The sequence below is a fragment of the Gopherus evgoodei genome, chromosome 1 (genome assembly GCF_007399415.2).
Source record: "Gopherus evgoodei ecotype Sinaloan lineage chromosome 1, rGopEvg1_v1.p, whole genome shotgun sequence".
Classification (NCBI taxonomy): Eukaryota; Metazoa; Chordata; order Testudines; family Testudinidae; genus Gopherus; species Gopherus evgoodei.
Window position 1 is genome coordinate 2,528,371 of NC_044322.1, and position 23,886 is coordinate 2,552,256.

Here is a 23,886-nt window from a genome sequence, read left to right on the forward strand (position 1 = left end):
CTGTTCCTGAGCAGATTTCCCCTTTGCATTTCAAACAGCACACTGGTTTACGTAAAATATATATATATAAAAAACAGATTTATCAAGTATTGGAATCTAGATTTTAAGTGATTGTAAGTATTAAGTGCACAGATCAAGGATGGTTACCTAAGAAATAAATACAATCATAATCTAAGTTTTCTACACTGGACAGGATTTGAATCAAGCAGTGTCTCACCCTGATGGTACAAACAATTCACCAATCTTCTGTATACAGGGTTTCTACCCCTTCAACCTGGGACCACATCCCCAGTTCACTTCCTAAGGTGTTTCCAGGTGTTGAGTTGTAGGGGGGAATGAGACCAAGTGATGATGTCGCTTCCCCCTATTATATCTTCTGCCATGTGGAGGGAACTTCATTGTCCCAAACATTTCTTAAGTGAAAGCTTGCGGCAAAGTTATTGGAAAAGTACAGGAGCAAGGTTGTATCCAGTGTCGCATAAGCTGGTCACTTGCATTTGCATACGTCAGTGAGTTATAACAGGGGCCAATAACCATTTCCTGGCTGGAAGGTTCACAGGAAAGTCCATCAGGTGGGGATAAGCCTCTTCTAAGACCTATTATCTGAGAGGTAGCCATATTAGTCTGTTTCCACAAAAACAACAAGGAGTCCAGTGGCACCTTAAAGACTAACAGATTTATCTGGGCATAAGCTTTCGTGAGTTAAAAACCTCAGTTCTTCACAGGCATGGAGTGAAAGTTACAGATACAGGCAAAGAATAAATGGACACAAATCAAACATTAGGAATGATAACATAAAAAAGCCAGTAGGAGAACACTTCAATCTCCCTGCACAATCATTAAAACATTTAAAAGTAGTCATCCTTCAACAAAAAAAATAAAATAATAAAAAAAAACTTTAAAAACAGACTTCAAAGAGAAACTGCAGAGCTACAATTCACTTGCAAACTTAACACCGTTCATTTGGGCTTGAATAGGGACTGGGAGTGGGTGGCTCACTACAAACGCAAATTTCCCTCTCTTGGTATTGACACCTCCTCATCAGTCATTGGGAGTGGACCACATCCACCCTGACTGAATTGGCCTTGTCAACACTGGTTCTCCACTTGTGAGGTAACTCCCTTCTCTTCATGTGTCAGCATATTTCTGTCTGTACCTGTACTTTTCACTCCATGCATATAAAAAAGTTTTTTTTTTTACCCATGAGAGCTTATGCCCAAGTAAATCTGTTTGTCTGTAAGGTGCCACTAGACTCCTCATTGTTTCTAAGGCCTATTGTGTTTCTTAATGGACTGTTACCTTGAATGGTTCCTCCCACAATGTGCTGGCTACACTGGATATAAACTACTTTGTGGTTGTTACTCAGGAGGAAAGACATTTGAAATACTGGTATATAGTCAATATTCATAGAATCATAGCATCATAGAATATCAGGGTTGGAAGGGACCTCAGGAGGTTGTCTAGTCCAGCCCCCTGCTCAAAGCAGGACTAACCCCAACTAAATCTTCCCAGGCAAGGATTTGTGAAGCCTGACCTTAAAAACCTCTAAGGAAGGAGATTCCATCACCTCCCTAGGGAACCCATTCCAGTGCTTCACAACCCTCCTAGTGAAAACGTTTTTCCTAATATTCAACCTAAACCTCCCCCACTGCAACTTGAGACCATTACTCCTTGTTCTGTCATTTGGTACCACTGAAAACAGTCTAGATCCGTCCTCTTTGGAACCCCCTTTCAGGTAGTTGAAAGCAGCTATCAAATCCCCCCTCACTCTTCCCTTCTGCAGACTAAACAATCCCACTTCGCTCAGTCTCTCCTCATAAGTCATGTGCTCCAACCCCCTAATCATTTTTGTTGCCCTCCACTGGATTCTTTCCACTTCTTCCACATCCTTCTTGTAGTATGGGGCCCAAAACTGGACACAGTACTCCAGATGTGGTCTCACCAATGCCAAATAGAGGGGAATGATCATGTCCCTCAATCTGCTGGCAATGCCCCTACTTATACAGCCCAAAATGTCGTTAGCCTTATTGACAACAAGGGCACACTTTTGACTCATATCCAGCATCTTGTCCACTGTAACCCCTAGGTCCTTCTCTACAGAGCTGTTGCCTAGCCATTTGGTGGCTAGTCTGTAACAGTGAATAGGATTTTTCCATCCTAAGTGCAGGACTCTGCACTTGTCCTTGTTGAACCTCATCAGATTTCTTTTGGCCCAATCCTCTAATTTGTCTAGGGCACACTGTATCCTAACCCTACCCTCCAGCGTATCTACCACTCCTCCCAGTTTAGTGTCACATGCAAACTTGCTGATAGTGCAGTCCACGCCATCCTCCAGATCATTAATGAAGATATTGAACAAAACCGGCCCCAGGACCGACCCTTGGGGCACTCCACTTGAAACCAGCTGCCAACTAGACATGGAGCCATTGATCACTACTCGTTGAGCCCAATAAACTAGTCAGCTTTCTATCCACCTTATAGTCCATTCCTCCAGCCCATACTTCTTTAACTTGCTGGCAAGAACACTGTGGGAGATAGTATCAAAAGCTGTGCTGCTCAGCGCAGCAGTTTGGGAGCTGAACTTGTTCGTGAAGACAGAGGTAAAAAAAGCATTGGGTACATGAGCTTTTTCCACATCCTCTGTCACTAGGTTGCCTCCCTCATTCAGTAAGGGGCCCACACTTTCCTTGACTTTCTTCTCGTTGCTAACGTACCTGAAGAAAGTCACTGCACAGGCTAAGCTCCTGTCATGCCCCCAAGTCTCCGACCCCTTCACATGGATGGGAGAAGGTCCCAGGCGTCCTTGGCAATGACTGTGCAGCTGGGGACACTTCCCTCGGGCCAAGGGAGGCCCTCCTCTGGCAGAGTAATGCTCACAAGCCCCGCTGGAGGGTTGCATCCCCACAGCCAGCGGGTATCTATTTACCCATCAGCAGGGGTGGAGAGACCCCTCGGGTCCCAGCAGGTGCACTGGGCAAGGAAATCAAATCTCCCCTAGAGAACAGCGAGACAAATCCATTGTCACTAGCTCCACCTGGTCACACTGCTGGGGTGGGGCTACGCCTGGTGAACCCAGCCTTGTTGTAGGGGAAGGACCACTCAGTCTCCCATGGTAACAATAGGAGAAACTGATCTCCTGCCCTGTGGAGATTCAGACACATCCCACCGCAGATGGAGAAAGCCCCGGATCTCATTAACAAGCCCTCCTGGGCCACACAGCTGCCCTTCCTTCCTAACCCCCTTCCAAACCATTCCACTTCCTCCTTGCCTCCTGCACAGGGCCAGCTCCAGCTTTTTGTCACCCCAAGTATCGGGAAAAGAAAAAAAGCCACGATCGCGATCAGTTCTACCCCCGCTGCCTCACTCTTTGGCGACAATTTGGCAGCAGGTCCTTTTCTCTGAGAGGGAACGAGGGACCCACTGCCCAATTATCCCCGAAGTGCCCAACAGGGCACCCCTTCCCCTTGGCTGCCCCAGGCACCTGCTTGCTGGGATGGTACCTGGAGCCGGCCCTGCTCCTGAGACTCCAGTATCTGTTCCTACCCCTGCCAGGCTAGGCCCAGTGCCTGAATGGTCCCATCACCGGCTGTTCTCAGCTGCGTCTCACTCCTACTGCCTGTCCCTGGGGAAGCAAACAACCGAGTGGGGGTCTGGTCCAGCAATGAAAACCCCAAGAATAGGCTGTGTCCTTGGGAAAAGCATTACATTGGTGCTCAGGTATCATGGAATCATAGACTATCAGGGTTGGAAGGGACATAAGGAGGTTCTAGTCCAACTGTTGGGGACGCACTTGGTATAACCCAGGTAATTCGGGAGAATGGAAGGCCATGAGAGTCGATGAAATTCTCTTGTTCTGAGCCATAGTGTACCAGCTCCTCCATTTTGAGTTTTACTCCTCCATGTTTGACCTCAGGTTGCCCTTGTTGGGAGGGGCTACTCCTACTCCCTCTGTTGCTAGGTAGATTTAACCTTTGGGCGGGAAACTGAACTGTTACTAGGCAGACTCAGCCTTGGGTGGGGACAGAGTGAGTGACAGATCATGTTATAATGTGTATCAGTTTTGGTTCCAGTATAAATAGTTAGGTTAGCTGTTTGTTTGGCACACTTGATCTGAGTCCTGTGTGGCTCCAGGCGTCTTATTTGAGCTCAAATAAAGTTGGTTACTTCTCCACCCTGGTGTGTTTAATTGGTTGCGAAGCACACCAGGCAACGGACCCAACCGTTGCCACCCTCGGGCACTCTGTGCCGGCAACGCAACCTCCCCCCTCAAAGCAGGACCAACCCCAATTAAATCAGTCACTGAACTCTTCAAACAATAACTAACTCCAGTCCCTGAAAAAGGAACATCCAGCTTGCTGGATGGGGTAAAAAGACCATGAACCTTGCTACTAAAATCCTTCTAGTCATGGGGGATGTTCCTGGAGCAGAACTCTGTTAAAAATCCTGCCCCTGAAAGGGGACTCCCGGACTGCAGAAGTGATAGATTGCTGGGGAAAGAAGTTTTTGCTCCACATGGGGCGAGGGCTAGGACAGCAGAGAACTAGGGAATTGCAAACATTAGAAAACTGGCAGCTGGATCTGGGCCCACCCACTCACCCAAAGTTTGGGACAGGGTCAGGCCAGGATGATGGGAACCTTCTCTGGCTGCCTTAGTTACATGGGGAGAGGTTACATTCTTACACTTTGCTCTGGAGTTCACAAATAGCATTGAACCCAGCATGGAGAGGAGAGAAATGCTGCAGGAGAGGCCAGGGAAAGGCCATGAGCTGCACCTCCCCTGGGAGTGACTGTAGAGGAAAGCAGCCTCTTCAGGGCTCCCCCATTCCTCCCAGTCTGGGCTCTGTAACTGCTGTTAATGTGTAATACTGTATATATGTAAGGGGACTGTTGCCCCCTCACTAACATTCAGTGGGAGTGTTTCGGTTGCTGGCTCCCAGCAGTAAAAGGGGAGTGGTCGATGGGAAATCAGGACCCTGAGACACTCCCCAGGAACAATGGGGGAGAGGCCAGTGCTCCCGGTCAGCTTGATTGACAGGGCGAGCAAGTTAATGAGGGAGTCAGGAGCCAGAGGGGACGCGGCCTCCATGAGAGCTGGAATTGCCTGGGTCAGACAGAGTGGGGCAGAGCTAAGGAGAGAGCAGGGGCCCAAGCTGAGCTGGGGAGCAGAGCTGGGCCTGCCAGAGGGGCCAGAAAAGCAGCCTAGGGAGCAGGTCAGAGCTGGGAGCAGAGTCACAGAAGTAGCCCACAGAGCAGACCTGCCCTGGGAGCTGAGCTGCAACACAGAGCCAGAGACACAGCCCAGGGAGAGCAGATCCTGTGCTGGGAGCAGAGGTGTACCAGCCAGACACAGCCCGGGAGAGCAGATCCTGTGCTGGGAGCAGAGCTGGGCCAGCCAGACACAGCCCAGGGAGAGCAGATCCTGTGCTGGGAGCAGAGCTGGGCCAGCCAGACACAGCCCAGGGGGAGCAGATCCTGTGCTGGGAGCAGAGCTGGGCTAGCCAGACACAGCCCAGGGGGAGCAGATCCTGTGCTGGGAGCAGAGCTGGGCTAGCCAGACACAGCCCAGCGGGAGCAGATCCTGTGCTGGGAGCAGATCTGAGCTAGCCAGACACAGCCCAGGGGGAGCAGATCCTGTGCTGGGAGCAGAGCTGGGCCAGCCAGACACAGCCCAGGGGGAGCAGATCCTGTGCTGGGAGCAGAACTGGGCCAGCCAGACACAGCCCAGGGGGAGCAGATCCTGTGCTGGGAGCAGAGCTGGGCCAGCCAGACACAGCCCAGGGAGAGCAGATCCTGTGCTGGGAGCAGAGCTGGGCCAGCCAGACACAGCCCAGGGGGAGCAGATCCTGTGCTGGGAGCAGAGCTGGGCCAGCCAGACACAGCCCAGGGGGAGCAGATCCTGTGCTGGGAGCAGAGCTGGGCCAGCCAGACACAGCCCGGGAGAGCAGATCCTGTGCTGGGAGCAGAGCTGGGCCAGCTAGACACAGCCCAGCGGGAGCAGATCCTGTGCTGGGAGCAGAGCTGGGCCAGCCAGACACAGCCCAGGGAGAGCAGATCCTGTGCTGGGAGCAGAGCTGGGCCAGCCAGACACAGCCCAGGGGGAGCAGATCCTGTGCTGGGAGCAGAGCTGGGCCAGCCAGACACAGCCCAGGGAGAGAAGATCCTGTGCTGGGAGCAGAGCTGTGATATCCAGAGACACAGCCCAGGGAGAGCAGATCCTGTGCTGGGAGCAGAGCTGGGCCAGCCAGACATAGCCCAGGGAGAGCAGATCCTGTGCTGGGAGCAGAGCTGGGCCAGCCAGACACAGCCCAGGGAGAGCAGATCCTGTGCTGGGAGCAGAGCTGGGCCAGCCAGACACAGCCCAGGGGGAGCAGATCCTGTGCTGGGAGCAGAGCTGGGCTAGCCAGACACAGCCCAGGGGGAGCAGATCCTGTGCTGGGAGCAGAGCTGGGCTAGCCAGACACAGCCCAGCGGGAGCAGATCCTGTGCTGGGAGCAGATCTGAGCTAGCCAGACACAGCCCAGGGGGAGCAGATCCTGTGCTGGGAGCAGAGCTGGGCCAGCCAGACACAGCCCAGGGGGAGCAGATCCTGTGCTGGGAGCAGAACTGGGCCAGCCAGACACAGCCCAGGGGGAGCAGATCCTGTGCTGGGAGCAGAGCTGGGCCAGCCAGACACAGCCCAGGGAGAGCAGATCCTGTGCTGGGAGCAGAGCTGGGCCAGCCAGACACAGCCCAGGGGGAGCAGATCCTGTGCTGGGAGCAGAGCTGGGCCAGCCAGACACAGCCCAGGGGGAGCAGATCCTGTGCTGGGAGCAGAGCTGGGCCAGCCAGACACAGCCCGGGAGAGCAGATCCTGTGCTGGGAGCAGAGCTGGGCCAGCTAGACACAGCCCAGCGGGAGCAGATCCTGTGCTGGGAGCAGAGCTGGGCCAGCCAGACACAGCCCAGGGAGAGCAGATCCTGTGCTGGGAGCAGAGCTGGGCCAGCCAGACACAGCCCAGGGGGAGCAGATCCTGTGCTGGGAGCAGAGCTGGGCCAGCCAGACACAGCCCAGGGAGAGAAGATCCTGTGCTGGGAGCAGAGCTGTGATATCCAGAGACACAGCCCAGGGAGAGCAGATCCTGTGCTGGGAGCAGAGCTGGGCCAGCCAGACATAGCCCAGGGAGAGCAGATCCTGTGCTGGGAGCAGAGCTGGGCCAGCCAGACACAGCCCAGGGAGAGCAGATCCTGTGCTGGGAGCAGAGCTGGGCCAGCCAGACGCAGCCCAGGGAGAGCAGATCCTGTGCTGGGAGCAGAGCTGGGCCAGCCAGACACAGCCCAGGGAGAGCAGATCCTGTGCTGGGAGCAGAGCTGGGCCAGCCAGACACAGCCCAGGGGGAGCAGATCCTGTGCTGGGAGCAGAACTGGGCCAGCCAGACACAGCCCAGGGGGAGCAGATCCTGTGCTGGGAGCAGAGCTGGGCTAGCCAGACACAGCCCAGGGAGAGCAGATCCTGTGCTGGGAGCAGAGCTGGGCCAGCCAGACACAGCCCAGGGGGAGCAGATCCTGTGCTGGGAGCAGAGCTGGGCCAGCCAGACACAGCCCAGGGGGAGCAGATCCTGTGCTGGGAGCAGAGCTGGGCCAGCCAGACACAGCCCAGGAGAGCAGATCCTGTGCTGGGAGCAGAGCTGGGCCAGCTAGACACAGCCCAGCGGGAGCAGATCCTGTGCTGGGAGCAGAGCTGGGCCAGCCAGACACAGCCCAGGGGGAGCAGATCCTGTGCTGGGAGCAGAGCTGGGCCAGCCAGACACAGCCCAGGGGGAGCAGATCCTGTGCTGGGAGCAGAGCTGGGCCAGCCAGACACAGCCCAGGGAGAGAAGATCCTGTGCTGGGAGCAGAGCTGTGATATCCAGAGACACAGCCCAGGGAGAGCAGATCCTGTGCTGGGAGCAGAGCTGGACCAGCCAGACATAGCCCAGGGAGAGCAGATCCTGTGCTGGGAGCAGAGCTGGGCCAGCCAGACACAGCCCGGGAGAGCAGATCCTGTGCTGGGAGCAGAGCTGGGCCAGCTAGACACAGCCCAGCGGGAGCAGATCCTGTGCTGGGAGCAGAGCTGGGCCAGCCAGACACAGCCCAGGGGGAGCAGATCCTGTGCTGGGAGCAGAGCTGGGCCAGCCAGACACAGCCCAGGGGGAGCAGATCCTGTGCTGGGAGCAGAGCTGGGCCAGCCAGACACAGCCCAGGGAGAGCAGATCCTGTGCTGGGAGCAGAGCTGGGCCAGCCACAGAGCCAGAGGGGCCAGAGAAGCAGCGTCAGTACTGAGGATGAGTGGAGCTGGGGCTGGAGCCAGGTGTGGTGAGCAACTGGGGCCAGCGAAGGGGGGGACCTTGGGCAAAGGGCCCAGTGCAGATAGACACCCCCAGCCAAGGGTCCTTGCAGGCCAGGCTGGGAGGGGGATCTTAACCTGATGGGGGGCTGACGCTGGGAAGAAGGGTCCCACCACCCAAAGCTCGGAGGTATGTGGCCACCACCATTACAAGTGTCCAACCCGCAGCGTCCCTGCAGCACAGCCAGGGCCTGAGAAGGAGACCTGGGACCTACAAGGAACAGACTGTGAACTGCCCTGACATTCCAGAGACACTGTTTGTGATTTTTCCCTGCCACAGAGCAGGGTGATGTGTTTTCCTTTAACCTTTCTCATTTTTTCCTTATTCTTTTTTAAATTAATTGTTGATTAAATAACTTGTATTTACTTTAAATCAGTGGGTCATAGAATATCAGGGTTAGAAGGGACCTCAGGAAGTATCTAGTCCAACCCTCTGCTCAAAGCAGGACCAATCCCCAGACAGATTTTTGCTCCAGAACCCTAAATGGCCCCCTCAAAGATTGAACTCACACTTCTGAGCTTAGCAGGCTAATGCTCAAACCACTGAGCTATCCCTCAGGGAAGCGACCAGTATGTAGGTGACCACAGCAGGATTGGGGGTTTGGGATGTACGGTCACTGGGAAGCGTTTACGGATAGACGACTGTTCGCTCAGGATGGACTTCATCTAAGCAAGGAGGGAAATAGAATTCTAGGATGGAGGCTCGCCGACCTCATCAAGAGAGCTTTAAACTAGGAAGTTGGGGGAGATGGTTGGGAGATGTTCGGGAGATCTCCACGCCGGAATGTAACCTGGAGAGGAAAGTAAACAAAGTGAGAGGGGATACCCTTGTGGTCCCAAGATTTGATCCAAGGAGGAATAGTGGAGAAACCAGAGTAGCGGGTGATGCTGGTGGTAAAAGGTCTCTGCACGACGGGGGAAAGAATGTCACTGATGCCAAATGCCGAAAATTAAAAGGCCTGTACACTAATGCGAGGAGTCTAGGTAACAAGATGGAGGAACTGGAGTTACTAGTGCAGGAAGTTAAACCGGATATTATAGGGATAACTGAAACCTGGTGGAATAGTACTCATGACTGGAGCACAGGTATTGAAGGCTATGTGCTGTTTAGGAAAGACAGAAAGAAAGGCAAAGGTGGTGGAGTAGCCTTGTACATCAATGATGACATTAACTGTAGCGAAATAAGAAGCGATGGAATGGATAAGACAGAGTCTGTCTGGGCGAAAATCACATTGGGTAAAAAAGCAACTAGAGCTTCCCCTGAGATAGTGCTTGGCGTGTGCTACAGACCGCCGGGATCTGATTGGGATATGGATAGAGACCTCTTTAATGTCTTTAATGAAGTAAACACAAAGGGGAAATGTGTGATTATGGGGGACTTCAACTTCCCGGATATAGACTGGAGGACGAGTACTTGCAAGAATAATAGGGGTCAGATTTTTCTGGATGTGATAGCGGATGGATTTCTTCATCAAGTAGTTGAAGTACCTACGAGAGGAGATGCCATTTTAGATTTGGTGTTGGTGAGCAGTGAGGACCTCGTAGAAGAAATGGTGGTAGGGGACAACCTAGGTTCGAGTGATCATGGGCTGATTCAGTTCAAACTAGATGGAAGGATAAACAAATGTAGACTTCTCGAGGGCTAATTTTAAAGAGTTAAGGAAATTAGTTAGGGAAGTGGATTGGACGGAGGAATTAGTGGATTTGAATGTGGAGGAGGCCTGGAATTACTTTAAGTCGCAGCTGCGGAGACTGTCGGAAGCCTGCATCCCGAGAAAGGAGAAAAAAACCATGGGCAGGAGTCGTAGGCCAAACTGGATGAGCAAACAACTCAGAGAGGGGATTAGACAAAAGCAGACAGCTTACAGGGAGTGGAAGAAAGGCAGGATCAGTAAGGAAGGCTACCTTGGTGAGGTCAGAACATGTAGGGATAAAGTGCGGAAGGCTAAAAGCCGCATTGAACTGGACCTTGCAAAGGGAATCAAAACCAATAGTAAAAGGTTCTACAGCCACATAAATAAGAAGAAAACAAAGAAAGAAGAAGTGGTGCCGCTATACACTGAGGATGGAATGGAGATCAAGGATAACCTAGGCATGGCCCAACATCTAAACAAGTACTTTGCTTCAGTTTTTAATAAGACTAGTGAACCTTGGGATGATGGACGGATGATAAACGGGAATGTGGATATGGAAGTGGATATTACCGCAACTGAGGTAGAGGCCGTACTTGAACAGCTCGATGGGACGAAGTCGGAGGGCCCGGACAATCTCCATCCGAGGATATTAAAGGAACTGGCGCGTGAAATTGCGAGCCCGTTAGTGAAAATTTTTAAGCAATCGTTAAACTCGGGGGTTGTGCCGTATGATTGGAGGATTGCTAATGTAGTTCCTATTTTTAAGAAAGGGAATAAAAGTGATCCGGGTAATTATAGGCCTGTTAGCTTGACGTCTGTAGTATGCAAGGTCTTGGAAAAAATTTTAAGGGAGAAAGTAGTCAAGGACATAGAGGTCAATGGTAATTGGGACGAATTGCAACACGGATTTAGTAAAGGTAGATCGTGCCAAACCAATCTGATCTCCTTCTTTGAGAAGGTGACGGATTACTTAGATAAAGGAAATGCGGTAGATATAATTTACCTAGATTTCAGTAAGGCGTTCGACACGGTTCCGCACGGGGAACTGTTAGTCAAATTGGAAAAGATGGGCATGAATATGAAAGTTGTAAGGTGGATAAGGAACTGGTTAAAGGGGAGACTCCAGAGGGTCGTATTGAAAGGTGAATTGTCAGGCTGGAAGGAGGTCACTAGTGGAGTCCCTCAAGGATCGGTTTTGGGACCGATCTTATTTAACCTTTTTATTACTGACCTTGGCACAAAGAGCGGGAATGTGCTAATAAAGTTTGCAGATGACACGAAGCTGGGGGGAATTGTTAACACGGAGAAGGACAGGGATACTATTCAGGAAGATCTGAACCACCTTGTAAACTGGAGTAATAGAAATAGGATGAAATACAATAGTGAAAAGTGCAAGGTTATGCATTTAGGAACTAATAATAAGAATTTTGGATATACGTTGGGGGCGCATCAGTTGGAAGCGACGGAGGAGGAGAAGGACCTTGGGGTGCTGGTTGATAGCAGGATGACTATGAGTCGCCAATGTGATACGGCTGTTAAAAAAGCAAATGCGATTTTGGGATGCATCAGGCGGGGTATTTCCTGCAAGGATAAGGAGGTGTTAGTACCGTTATACAAGGCGTTGGTGAGACCCCATCTGGAATACTGTGTGCAGTTCTGGTGTCCCATGTTCAAGAAGGATGAATTCAAACTGGAACAGGTTCAGAGACGGGCTACAAGGATGATCCGAGGAATGGAAAAACTGCCTTATGAAAGGAGACTCAAAGAGCTAGGCTTGTTTAGCCTGGCCAAAAGAAGGCTGCGGGGGGATATGCTTGCTCTATATAAATATATCAGGGAGGTTAACGTTAGGGAGGGAGAGGAATTATTTAAGTTTAGTACTAATGTAGGCACGAGGACGAATGGGTATAAACTGGATATTAGGAAGTTTAGACTTGAAATTAGACGAAGGTTTCTAACCATTAGGGGAGTGAAGTTCTGGAACAGCCTTCCGAGGGAAGTAGTGGGGGCAAAAGACTTTCCTGGCTTTAAGACAAAGCTTGATAAGTATATGGAGGGGATGTTATGATAGGATTGTTAATTTGGGCAATTGATCTTGGATTACCACCAGATAGGTCTGCTCAATGATCTGCGGGGAGATGTTGGATGGCATGGGAACTGAGTTACTGCAGAGAATTCCTTCTTGGGTGCTGGCTGGTGACTCTTGCCCACATGCTCAGGGTTTAGCTGATCGCCATATTTGGGGTCGGGAAGGAATTTTCCTCCAGGGCGGATTGGCAGGGGCCCTGGAGGTTTTTCGCCTTCCCCTGCAGCGTGGGGCACGGGTCGCTTGCTGGTGGTTTCTCTGCAGCTTGAGGTCTTCAAACCAGTTTTGAAGATTTCAATAACTCGATCCTGGGATAGGGGTTGTTATAAAACTGGATGGGTGGGGTTCTGTGGCCTGCCTTGTGCAGGAGGTCAGACTAGATGATCAGATTGGTCCCTTCTGACCTATGAGTCTATGAGTCTATGAGTCTAAGAACGCAGGAGTGTAAAACACCAACATGACACAGATGTGGGAGCTGCAGGTGCTGAGGGACTTGCGCTGCGCCTCCTTGGAGGGGAGTCTGAAGGTGGCCCAGAGAATCATCACGTAGGACAGGACAATCAGCAGCAGGTCTAAGCCGCCGGTGAAAAATGCTACAACCAGACTATAGGCTGTCATGACTGTAGTGTCCACACAGGCCAGTTTCACCAGTGCCATGAACTCACAATAGGTGTGAGAAATGACATTGGTCCTGCAGTATGGGAGCCACTGCAGCAGGAATGGGTGTGGGCCCAGTAACAGGACTCCCCTCATCACAACACTCAGCCCTATCTTGGCTATGGCCTGACTGGTCAGGATGGCCGAGTGTTGCAGTGGGTTACAGATAGCAACATAGCGATTGAAGGCCATGGCCAGCATTAACCCAGACTCCATGGTACTAATTGAGTGAATCAAATAAATCTGGGCCAGGCAAGCATTGGTGTGAATGGCCTGGTCCCTGAACCAGAAAATGCAGAGGGTTTTGGGCAGGGTGGTGGTGGATATGACCAGGTCGGCGAGCACCAGCAAGGAAAGGAAAAGGTACATGGGCTCATGGAGGCTCGGTTCAGTCTTGATAACAGCCAGGAGGAGGCCGTTCCCCAGGAGGGACGGAATGTAGACGGAGCAGAAGGGGATGGAGATCCAGACATTTGCTGCCTCCAGCCCCAGGATGCCGGGGAGGATGAAGGTGGAGGGGTGAGGTGTCGTCCAGTTGGAAGCTGCCATGGTGGGTCCGGTTGGGTCTGTTCAGCTCTACAGCACGGCTGCTTCCAGCCCCTGTGGCTAGGCACACACCGGAACAATGATTGCAGGGCTCCCTGCACAGAATGAAGGAACGCAGTAGTCACCCCAGGCCTTCGGCATATCCCCGTTTATTGCCCCCACCCATTCCAGGCCTGAGACTGCAACCTTACGATTTATGGAGCACCCAAAACTGCCTGACGAGCTCCTGCCCCAAACTGCTCCAATGAAATAGGACCCAACTCTGAATGTAGAGGGGAAAGTCTGGTGAGCAGAGACTGAGGGGGGTGGGGAATGGGCTGCACCGCACCCCACCCCTCCCCTGTTCCATCAGCTGAAGTGACCAGCGGTGGGATAGCTGACACTGACGCTGACAGTGTCACCATTAGGTTCAGCGTTAACTCCGGCGCTGCGAGGGGAGTTCAGCCCTCTTACAGCCACGGTCTCAGGCTGTCTGCGGGGAGGGGGCACATGGACCCAGCGAGCAGGCAGCTTCCTCCAGACTGATCACATTACTGCTCCTCCAGCACAGGCAGAGACGGTACAGTCTGGGGAGCAGGGCTGTCACACCCACGGACTGGGGCTTGCACGTGCTGCGGCCACATTGCAATGGAGCATCACGTCTAACTGGGCTGACATGAGCCAGGCGATCCCGAACAGCGCCCCACAGGCACCCTCTGCCCCCTGCGCCCTCCTGTGGTGATCTAGGGAGCTGTCTCTCCCACATCCCCTGGGGTGGGATGCCCGGGGGCGAGCGCTGCTCTGTGTTATGATGTGGAGCTCACATTCAACGCTCAGGTGACTTTTAATTGAATAGCTCAGCTCAAGAGCCCCCCAGGGCTGGCTGCAGCCTGCAGCTCTCCCCACTGGAAATGTAGGAGACCTCTGCTGTCCCTGGCCACACCCGCAGAGGTATTCAAGGTTGGCAGGTTCCCACAGGCCATGAGCACAGAGACCCTTAGGGCTAGGCTCTAAAGATGAGCCCCAGGAAGCCAGAAGGGCGAGTCCTGCATGAGGCGTGTGAGCGCAGAGAGAGGTTCAGCTGGGCACCGGCTGCTTTGAGAGGGAACCAGCTGCTCCCGGGAGTGGGAAAGCTCTGAACAGCAGGACAGCGGCTCTGCACGTTGGCTTCCTCTAGCGGATGAGGCCTGGGCTGGGAAGCTGGTCCAGCTCCGAGCACAGAGGCAGATGCTCTTGGATCTCTCCCTGCCTGTTGGACGTTTGCACTGGGTTTTGGGGCGCTGCCCTCTCCCCGCTGGGGCTATTCACATTCTCTTTAAGCTCCTCTGAGCAAGGCTCATCAGGGGAGCTCAGGCAGAAAAGTATAATCACCCCCATCCCTCCCACAGCAGGAAGGCAGGCAGGGAATGGTCTGGCCAGCTGAGTCCCACTCCCCCAGCCAGGCCACCGCTGATGTGCCTGGCTCTGATCTGCCCCAGCACCGATGAGGAGTGTGGTCACCAGTGACTACTCTGACTAGTGAGGACACTAGCTAATGCAAGGGGCAGCCCCCCCGTCTGTCCCCTTGTCCTCCGTGACTCTCCCCCTGCAGCTCCCCTGGATCTGTTCAGCTCCATCTCTTGGGTCTGTCACAGTCCCGGCTTGGAGCTCTCTGGGCAGGGACCGTTTGGGCGTTGCTCCCCTGCACGGCACCCTGGGCAACGGGGCCAGCTGCCCAGCGCAGTAACAGCAACAAGCAGAGCCCTAGCACCCTCACTCCAGCGGGAAATTCTCAGCTGCCCACACCCCAAGCGTCAGCACTCAACAAGAGCGTGGAGGGGTGAGTACCAGAGGGGGGGATCCCCTGCATGGCTAGCTCGTCTACCCTCAGTGAACCAGCCGCCTGCTCCAGCACGCTGCACTCGTGCAACTACAACTTTGTACCAAAACCATCCTTGAATTGGCCTGATCTCACTGCCTCCCCCCCGCATGCTCCCCCAAGATCCTGGGGCCAGAAGTTAAGGTTAAATAAATTCAACCCTGAAGTAAAATGCAAGTACCTAGCAGTGAGGGTGGTTAGACATTGCACAGCTCACCTGGGTGGTGGGTGGGGTGACCCAACATGGCTTAGAGTCTCTCAGGTTAGCACTGATATATTTTTTAATGAAGTTTAAAAAGCAGATGCTTTAATCCAGTATCTGGCAGTAATTCCATGGCCCTGTTTGTGGAGGGGGAGGTTGTGGGGATTCCCTGGAATTTGTGAGGCCCCCTGTTCATCCAGTCCCTCCCTGGGCCATGGGGAGAACAGGAAGGCCTGTGGTGCATTAAGACAGTGGCTGTACTCAAATCTCAGGATTTAGAGCTTTAGTCAGTTGGACTTGGGGCCAGGAAGGAATTCCCCCTCCCAGCACCTCTAACAATTGGCCAGATGTATTCTGGGCTTTTCTATACCTTCCTCTGAAACATCAGCGATTGGCCACAGCTGGCGAAGGGATACTGGATGGGGCGGACCAGTGCCCTAGGCTGGAACAGAGAATCCCTTTTCTTGGATGCCTGGCTGGTGGGTTTGGTCATGTACTCAACATTTAATGCCTTGCCAGATTTGGGATCAGGAAGGAATTTCTCCCAGGTCAGATTGGCAGGGACCTGGGGTTTTTGCCTTCCTCCGCAGCCTGGGGTGTGGGTTGCCTGCTGGGAACACCTGGGCATGTCTCACCTGACCAATCCCCTGCCATTTGAAGGGCCTCTGGCATGGCTGGGGGGCTTGGTCCCTCCTGTTCTCTGCCTGCGGACACAACAGCATAGTCTCCCGAGGACTGAAATGTTTTGATCTAACTCAGCGGTTCTCAAACTCTGGGTTGTGATACCAAAGTGGGTCACGAACCCATTTTCATATGCTCGCCAGGGCTGGCTGAGACTTGCTGGAGCTTGGGCCTTAAGCCTGATTCCCACCACCCACGGCCAAAGCCAAAGCCCGAGGGATTCAGCCCTGGATGGCAGGGCTCAGGTTACAGGCCCCCTGGCTGGGGCTGAAGCCAGGGCTCGGGCTTTGGCTTCCCACTTGGGGCAGTGGGAATCAGGGGGACTCAGGCTTCAGTCTCCCCTGCTGAGGTCAGGTAGTAACTGTTGTTGTCAGAAGGGGGTCGCGGTGTAAGGAAGTTTGAGACCCCCTGTCATAAACAGATAAGAAAAGTTAATAGCACAGAAGTACTTTATATCTCTTTGACTGTAAAGGGTTAACTAGTTCAGTGAGCCTGGCTGTCACCTGACCAGAGGACCAATCAGAGGACAGGATACTTTCAAATCTTGAGGGAGGGAAGTTTTTGTGCTGTGCTGTTAGTTTTGGTTGTTGTTCACTCTGGGGGCTCAGAGGGACTAGGCGTGCAACCAGGTTTCTCTCCAATCTCTCCGATACAGGCTCTTATAAGTTCAGACTAGTGAGTACTAGGTAGATAAAGCGAGTTAGACTCAGACTCAGACTCAGACTCTAGGACTGGAAGGGACCTCGAGAGGTCATCGAGTCCAGTCCCCTGCCCTCATGGCTTATATTTGTTTTCTTTATTTGCAAATGTGTATTTGGTTGGAAGAAGTTCAGATTGTTATTTGGCTGAAAAGATTTTAATTTGTACTTGTATACTTAGGCTGGGAGGGTATTCCCAGTGTCTATAGCTGAAAGACCCTGTACCTAATTCATCTTAAATTTACAAAGATAATTTTTACTGTTTTTCTCTCTTTAACTAAAAGTTTCTTGTTTAAGAACCTGATTGTTTTTTTATTCTGATGAGACCCCAGGGGACTGGGTCTGGGTTCACCAGGGAATTGGTGGGGAGAAAGGAGGGAAGAGGGAGAGAGAGGCTGATTTCTCTCTGTGCCAGGATTACTGTCTCTCTCAGGAAGAGTCTGGGAGGGGGAAAGAGAAGGAGGGAGGAAGGTGAATTGTCCTCTCTGTTTTGTGATTCAAGGAGTTTGAATCACACAGTGATCTTCCAGGGTAACCCAGGGAGGGGAAGCCTGGGAGAGGCAATGGTGAGGGAAAGGGTTTACTTTCCTTGTGTTAAGATCCAGAGGGTCTGGGTCTTGGGGGTCCCCGGGCAAGGTTTTGGGGGGACCAGAGTGTACCAGGCACTGGAATTCCTGGTTGGTGGCAGTGCTACAGGTTCTAAGCTGGTAATTGAGCTTAGAGGAATTCATGCTGGTACCCCATCTTTTGGATGCTGAAGTTCAGAGTGGGGAATTATACCATGACACCCCAGGTCTAACTGAAGTCCTTGGCTCAGGAAAGGGGTAAGCGGGTGTATTTTCCTGGCTTGTTCGTGCCAGGGTCGGACTGGATGGACTAATGCTGGGGAAGTATGTAGTGTTGCCCGTTATGGTTAGCTGTATTCCTGGAGATTTCATCTCATGGCATAGTTTTAATTAAAAATTAATCTTTAATTCCTGGCGACTCCAGGCCAGTCCTGGAGGGCTGGCAACCACAGCTAAGCAGAAGCAGGGCACGGAGGCTGCTCCCAGCCCTTCCTACACAGAGGGGTGAGCGGCCTCTCGAGCCAGGTGGGAGCCAGAGGCAGCAAAGAGAGGCGCTGGCATTATGGGAGGAGGGAAGGGAAAATAAAAAGCTCCTGTTGCTTAGACCAACTTTCCAGAAGTTATTCTCAGCACTGTCTCCCCCGACCCTGAGCCGGCTCCTCTCTGAGCTTCCCTGGCCTGGGACCTGCCTCAGCTCTGTGCTTCCTCTGGGCTATTATGTCGGGCAGGTGCAAGTAACCAGGGCCATTTCTGGGCTCCAAAGCCCTGCACTCACCCGGCTCCTGTGCAGCAGAGAGGGACTGCCCAGGCAGTGTGAGGCATCCGGAGAGTCTCTGTGCTGTGCCAGAGGAGTGCTGGGCAGGGAGGTTTACAGCCATCGCTGTGGGATCCCAGCAGGGTTTCTGCCTCACGTGGGGAGCCGCAGCTTAGCGGAGAGCGTGAGATAGAGAAACAGTCGCCAGCTTTTCCCTGTCCCTGAGCATACGGCCCCCCATAGGAGCTGGGAGAGTGACATGCCAGGGGCATTGCAGATTTACACCAGTGTGAGAGCAGCATTGGTTCAGACAAGGCAAGGGGAATTGAGCGGGGCCTGCCCGCTCCACAGCCCTGTGTGGAGTCTTGTGTATTTTCACTGCGATCACTGGCCAGAGCCCTTGTTTCCGCCAGTCCCTGAGCCGGCTCTGGTAAGGGGACAGCAACCTTAACCTTGATTCCAGGGGCTACTTAGGCACCTGAAAATTCTACGTTTTTGGCAGATAACTTAGCAATTAGCTGACAGACGCACTGGATTTTATTCCTATATAAAAGAAAGAAAATTAAATAAATATTAGATGCACTCAGCTCTAACACTAACAGGTTCTGACTTCATGTGGCAAGTCACTTAAGGGACACTGGTTAGGTTTAAAAATTTGATGTATGTTCTTACTTTATTACTAACTCTGCAGAGAGAGACCCCATCAGGACTCCTGGGTTCTGTCTCAGCTTGGGGAGGGAAGAGGAGGGGAGTAGGGGGGTCTAGTGGGGTACAACAGGAGACAGATATATCTGGTATCTCTATAAGAACATCAGAATGACCCTTTTGGGTAAGACCAATATCAAGCGTTAGCAGTAAACAGTAATTATGGGAGCTTCCCAAAGGGAGCTGAGAGCTCTTTTGCTCTCTGTGAGTCAGAGAGGACTGGGCTGTTCTTTGTGTTTTGGTTTTTTTTTCTGTATATTTCAGGACCCAAGGATCGTTTATACAATTTCATGTCTTTTGACAAGTCGAAATTCCTCAGAGAACAAAAGGTAATTAGGATGACTTTGAAGGACGTCCATCACCAGTACTTAGCTATATAAGTTAACATTAGGCCATTTGCTTGTTCTCCACCATTCACAGCACATTTCAAAGAGAGATGAATACTGAGATAGCCTGTGTTTACAATTTATTTACATGATAGGATATTCTTTTGACCTCTGAATTATCAGAATACAGCACAGACAGGGACTGTTGATTACATTTTCCACACTACTCACACGTATGTAAATACACAAAACCACAAACATTATCTCCCCACATGTCTTCTGTGGGTTATTTATTTTGCAAGATGTTTAACCGATGTTGCACCCTATAATGCTTTATGGGAATATGCTTATGAATGTATATATGACATAACTGGGCATGGCATGTAACATATCTCTGCAAAGGTTATGATCTACTGAATCTATCCATCCTATCTGTACACATGTGCCATTTTTGTAGTCAAAGTTATAAATGTTGTCTATGTACTCGTTTGATTTTAAGTAGCCTTAGTAAGGCACTTGGTCAGATTCTTAAGCAAGGAATTTTCAAGTTAAGTGCCCAATCAAGAAACATTGAACGGACAATAGAACCTTGGAAGACTCCAATCCAAAGAAGAAATCTACTTGGGGACGTTGAAGGTAGCATGTGAACAATGGCTGCCACCTGTAAAGTTCTGAGTCATGCACAGACATGTGACTTGCTGAATTCTGCATAGGAGAGAGGAGGGGGACTCCACCCACAAAAGAAAGTCTATTTAAGCCCCTTGGAGACCCCTCCATTTGGTCTTCAGCTGGCTCAGGAGAGAGCCTCTCCACCCCAAAGGATGCCTGAAAGAAACTGGAAGAAAGGACAGTAACCACAGGGGTAAAGATCGCTGGACCCAGACTAGCAGGAGATTAGTCTGTACAAGAAACTTATTGGAACATCTTTGAGGGGGAGATTTCATCTGTAATCACTTTCTTACTGTACTAGGCTTAGACTTGCATGTTTTATTTGATTTTGCTTGGTAATTCACTCTGTTCTGTCTGTTATTACTTGGAACCATTTAAATCCTACTTTCTGTATTTAATACAATCACTTTTTACTTATTAATTGACCCAGAGTATGAATTAATACCGGGGGCGGGGAAAACAGCTGTGCATATCTCTCTACCAGTGCTATAGAGGACAGACAATCTGTGAGTTTACCTGTGTAAGCTTTATACAGGGTAAAATGTATTTATTTGGGGTTTGGATGCCATTAGGACCTCCCATTGGGAGCTGGGCATCTGAGTGCTGGAGACAGGAACACTTCTCAAGCTCTTTTCAGTTAAGCCTAAAGCTTTTGGGGGATGTTGTTCAGACCTGGGTCTGGGTTTGCAGCAGACATAGCCTGTCTGGCTCAAACCAGGCTGGGCACTGAAGTCCCAAACAGCCAGGGAAAATGGGCTCAGAGGAAATCTGGGCACATCAGGTGGCACATCCCTAGAGTTTTCTGTGATCCAACCCATCACAACAATATAGAACCACTACTACACTCCCCTTTCCTGCACCTCAGCTCTGCTCTTCGCTGGATCACTCCCCAGTGATTCTGTTCTGTCAGGACTTTTTGGAAAGTCTTGCATTGGAATCGCAGAGGGATTTTGTTCATGACTCTGAATGTAAGTGTTAGAAACAGCTACTGGTCAGTTACCGGGAGACCATATCATACAGCTCTTCACTGAAGGAAGAGTTAATAGCACAAACCCATTGCAAACACTATTTGGAGTACTACTGAAATACTTTCTAAAGCAAAAGCCTTTATGCAGTAAAGTTACCACTGCTCCTTCCTGTAGAGATTCCAACAACTCTGCTGCTGGTTTTTGATATACATGCATGTCATGAAACTTTGTCTTTTTAATATTTATATTACAATGAAAAGTTTTGGCATAACATTTACACATTTGTACTTTGACACACACATGTAAACCCACTCGTTCCCCTCTGATCGTCTTTCAGAGATGATTTCTCAGGCTAGAGTGGGGCATAAAATGTAGCATCTGTCATCTGGATTTCTTAAAGATCCCAGCGTCTCAGCCCTCAGTCAGTGACTTGTCAGCAAACAAAAGTCTGGTAGCTCCTCTGTCCCTCGGTTAGTAGCTGACTGATTCTCCTCAGGTTCTGTTCTGTCAGTCTGCAGCCTGTATCTGGAGTGGTAACAGGCATTCCCTGAGCTCTCACTCTCTAGTACATAGTGACCCCAGAGCTGTTATTCAGGCACGATGAGGGTTTGCAGGACACAGATTTCAAAGTGAAATGTATGAGTATTCATGGACATAGAACATCATTTCACACATGAAATGGGACAGAGGCTCATGATTCAAGCTAGAGCTGGGCTGGAAAACTGAGAGGTTCCCCCCCCCCACGTACCCCTCATAAAAGTAAGACCCAAACTAAAATGTTTCCTTTTTATCCATTCTCTGGGGTGTGTTTTCATAGAAAATGGATCATTTTTCTCTAAAATTTCAATTTCCACGATACTGCCCAGCTGCCTGGATCCTCAAGAGAAATTGGGACTATTCATCTGCTTCTCCTTTGTAACATAAATGAAGGCTGCACTGGTGGAGTCTCTGGCTGCACTCTGGATATGGAAAGGTCAAAACCTCCCAACCAGTCTATGGCTGAGGATTTGTGCCCTTCAGCTACACCAACCAATCTGTCAATCTCTGTGGACTATTGTGACAGGCCCTGGTAGCACATCTCTAATGAGCTTCCAGGGAGCTGGTGAGGGTCCTGGAGTAGTTGGGGAGGCCCAGAGATTGTGCCTGGGTGAGCCTAGCTCCCAATGGATCACTGAGATCAGGGCATAACTTTGGGGATTCCTAGGTCCTGGGTCTCCCCTTTTCATTCTTCAGGGAAAAGGAAGGGAGCTCCCCTCCTGGAACAATCTGAGGGAAATTTCTTGTGGATTCTCTGTACTCTGGTCAGCACCCTGGGTGTGTAATGCAGGAAAGGGGGCTGCTGCAGAGAAATCTGCTCCTATATCAATATTATTATTCTATTTTAGTTTATTTCAGCAAGATCACAGCAGTTATGGCATCATCATTACCACTCGGCCACCCTTGAGGTAGCCATGTGAATAACAGGGATGATAAGCCCCAATTCCAGCAAGACAGCCTGCAGTAGGGCTGGTTCTGCAGTCTCACTGGGTAGCATTAGCACGCATTCTCTATCATTTTGCCTCTTGAACTTTACCTTTCGTTCTGATGGGGTTTATAGCTGCTGCACAAGAAGCCAAGCAGTTAAGTGTCCCTGATGGTCAAGTGACCCCTAAGGGATATTGGGAACATGCTCCATAAAGGCAGTTGCCTCCCTATCTGAACAGACGCTGCCTGCTGCCCTGCAACCTCTCCGATGACTCCTTCTCCTTTAGGGTGAAGACCTCTGGCGTCAGCGGCTCCCCTTCTGGCAGGAATTGGGTACGTTGGCAGGTTTCACTCTCTTTAAAATACAAAGTGATGTGTAAAGGCTGCAAGCTGTTTCCATTTGCAGATGTTCAGTGCAGCGACAGAGGGCTCAGCTGGGCTGTTGGGGTGACTCAGTGACGAGGATGGAGGGCAGGTAGCAGTAGGTAGCTTGGGAACCCCTCCCCTACATCTGCCCATGCTCCATGGGGAGTAATTTCATCTACACAGAAATCTGACATTCAAAGCGAGCTTGCAGTGCTAAAAGCCTGATGCCCGGAGCAATGATTTCTCAAGGAGTCCCATTTGTAGAGGTGCTGTGTGCTCTGGGCCCGATCCTGCCAGGGGCTGAGGAAGAAGATACTCCACAGAATACCAGTGACTACTTCCCAAATTGCATCAGGTCTATTTGCTGCTGGAAATTTAATCAGCAAATGCATTTTCAACAATTTTACTCTTTGACTTGACTGTAGACGCAGGAATTCAGAGCTGTGTTGCTCTGAGGGCACACAAGCAAGTCTCATTTTATGCGAGGTTTCCGTTCCACGTTTAGCGCGTAAAGCAAAAACCACGTATGGTGAAACAGTCATTGAGTTGAATGGCGGGCGGAATCGCCTGCACTGCAGATGCAGTTTTTATATTGTAATTTTTCTTTTGTTTCCGTTTTTACCGACTGCACAAAGCTGAATTCGCGCATGTTAAATGCGCCTAAGATGCGACTTGCCTGTATTTCTGTTTCCTGACTGGCTGAAGGCTCCAGCCCTTCTGCCCTGAAGTTACCCCTCAGAGTTACAGGGCTACGTTCAACTCTTTCCCTTCTCTGGTTACTCAGGGCCAAATGTCAGGATTCGTAGCCTCCTTTCTCATGGGGTGAAATCTCACCATTCTCCCACCCTCAGACTGGGCCCTGGGCTACCGCACAATGTGGCTGTAGCACTGAGCACTGTGCCTGCTCAATAGGTCCGGCTGGGTTTGTGCCTGTGGTTGACATGTGTGTGCTAAAGTACAGCTGTGTGAATGTTATGCCAAAACTTTTCATTGTAATACAAATATTACAAACAAAAATTTCATGACATGTCTGCATATTGAAAGCCAGCGGCAGAGTTGTTGGAACTGCTACAGGAAGGAGCAGTGGTAATTGTTTGCAATAGGTTTGTGCTATTAACTCTCTGTTCAGAGAACAGCTGTATGGAACTCATCCCTGCTAACTGAGCAGAAGCCATTTGTAATACTTACATTCAGGGTCATGCACACAATTACTCTACTATAGCCGTGCAAGACTTTCCAAAAAGTCCTGAGAGACCAGAACCGCTGGTCTGTGTTTCAGCAAAGAGTAGAGCTGAGCTGCAGGAAAGAGCAGTGTGATAGTTTTTTATGTAATTTACCTCCATCACCTGTTAAAAAAGCATGGCTG

General features: G+C 51.0%; 1 protein-coding gene across 1 annotated transcript; it reads right to left on the reverse strand.

Annotated features, from left to right (window-relative positions):
- Window positions 1-12,501: 12,501 nt before the first annotated feature.
- On the reverse strand, window positions 12,502-13,449 carry LOC115648220 (olfactory receptor 52K2-like). Its single transcript, XM_030555496.1, has one exon. The coding sequence runs from the start codon at window positions 13,285-13,287 to the stop codon at window positions 12,502-12,504; it is 786 nt and encodes a 261-aa protein (XP_030411356.1). The 5' UTR covers window positions 13,288-13,449.
- Window positions 13,450-23,886: the final 10,437 nt, after the last annotated feature.

Coding starts and splice junctions, on each gene's coding strand:
- LOC115648220 (XM_030555496.1), bottom strand. CDS start 13,287: ATGGCAGCTTCCAACTGGACGACACCTCACCCCTCCACCTTCATCCTC.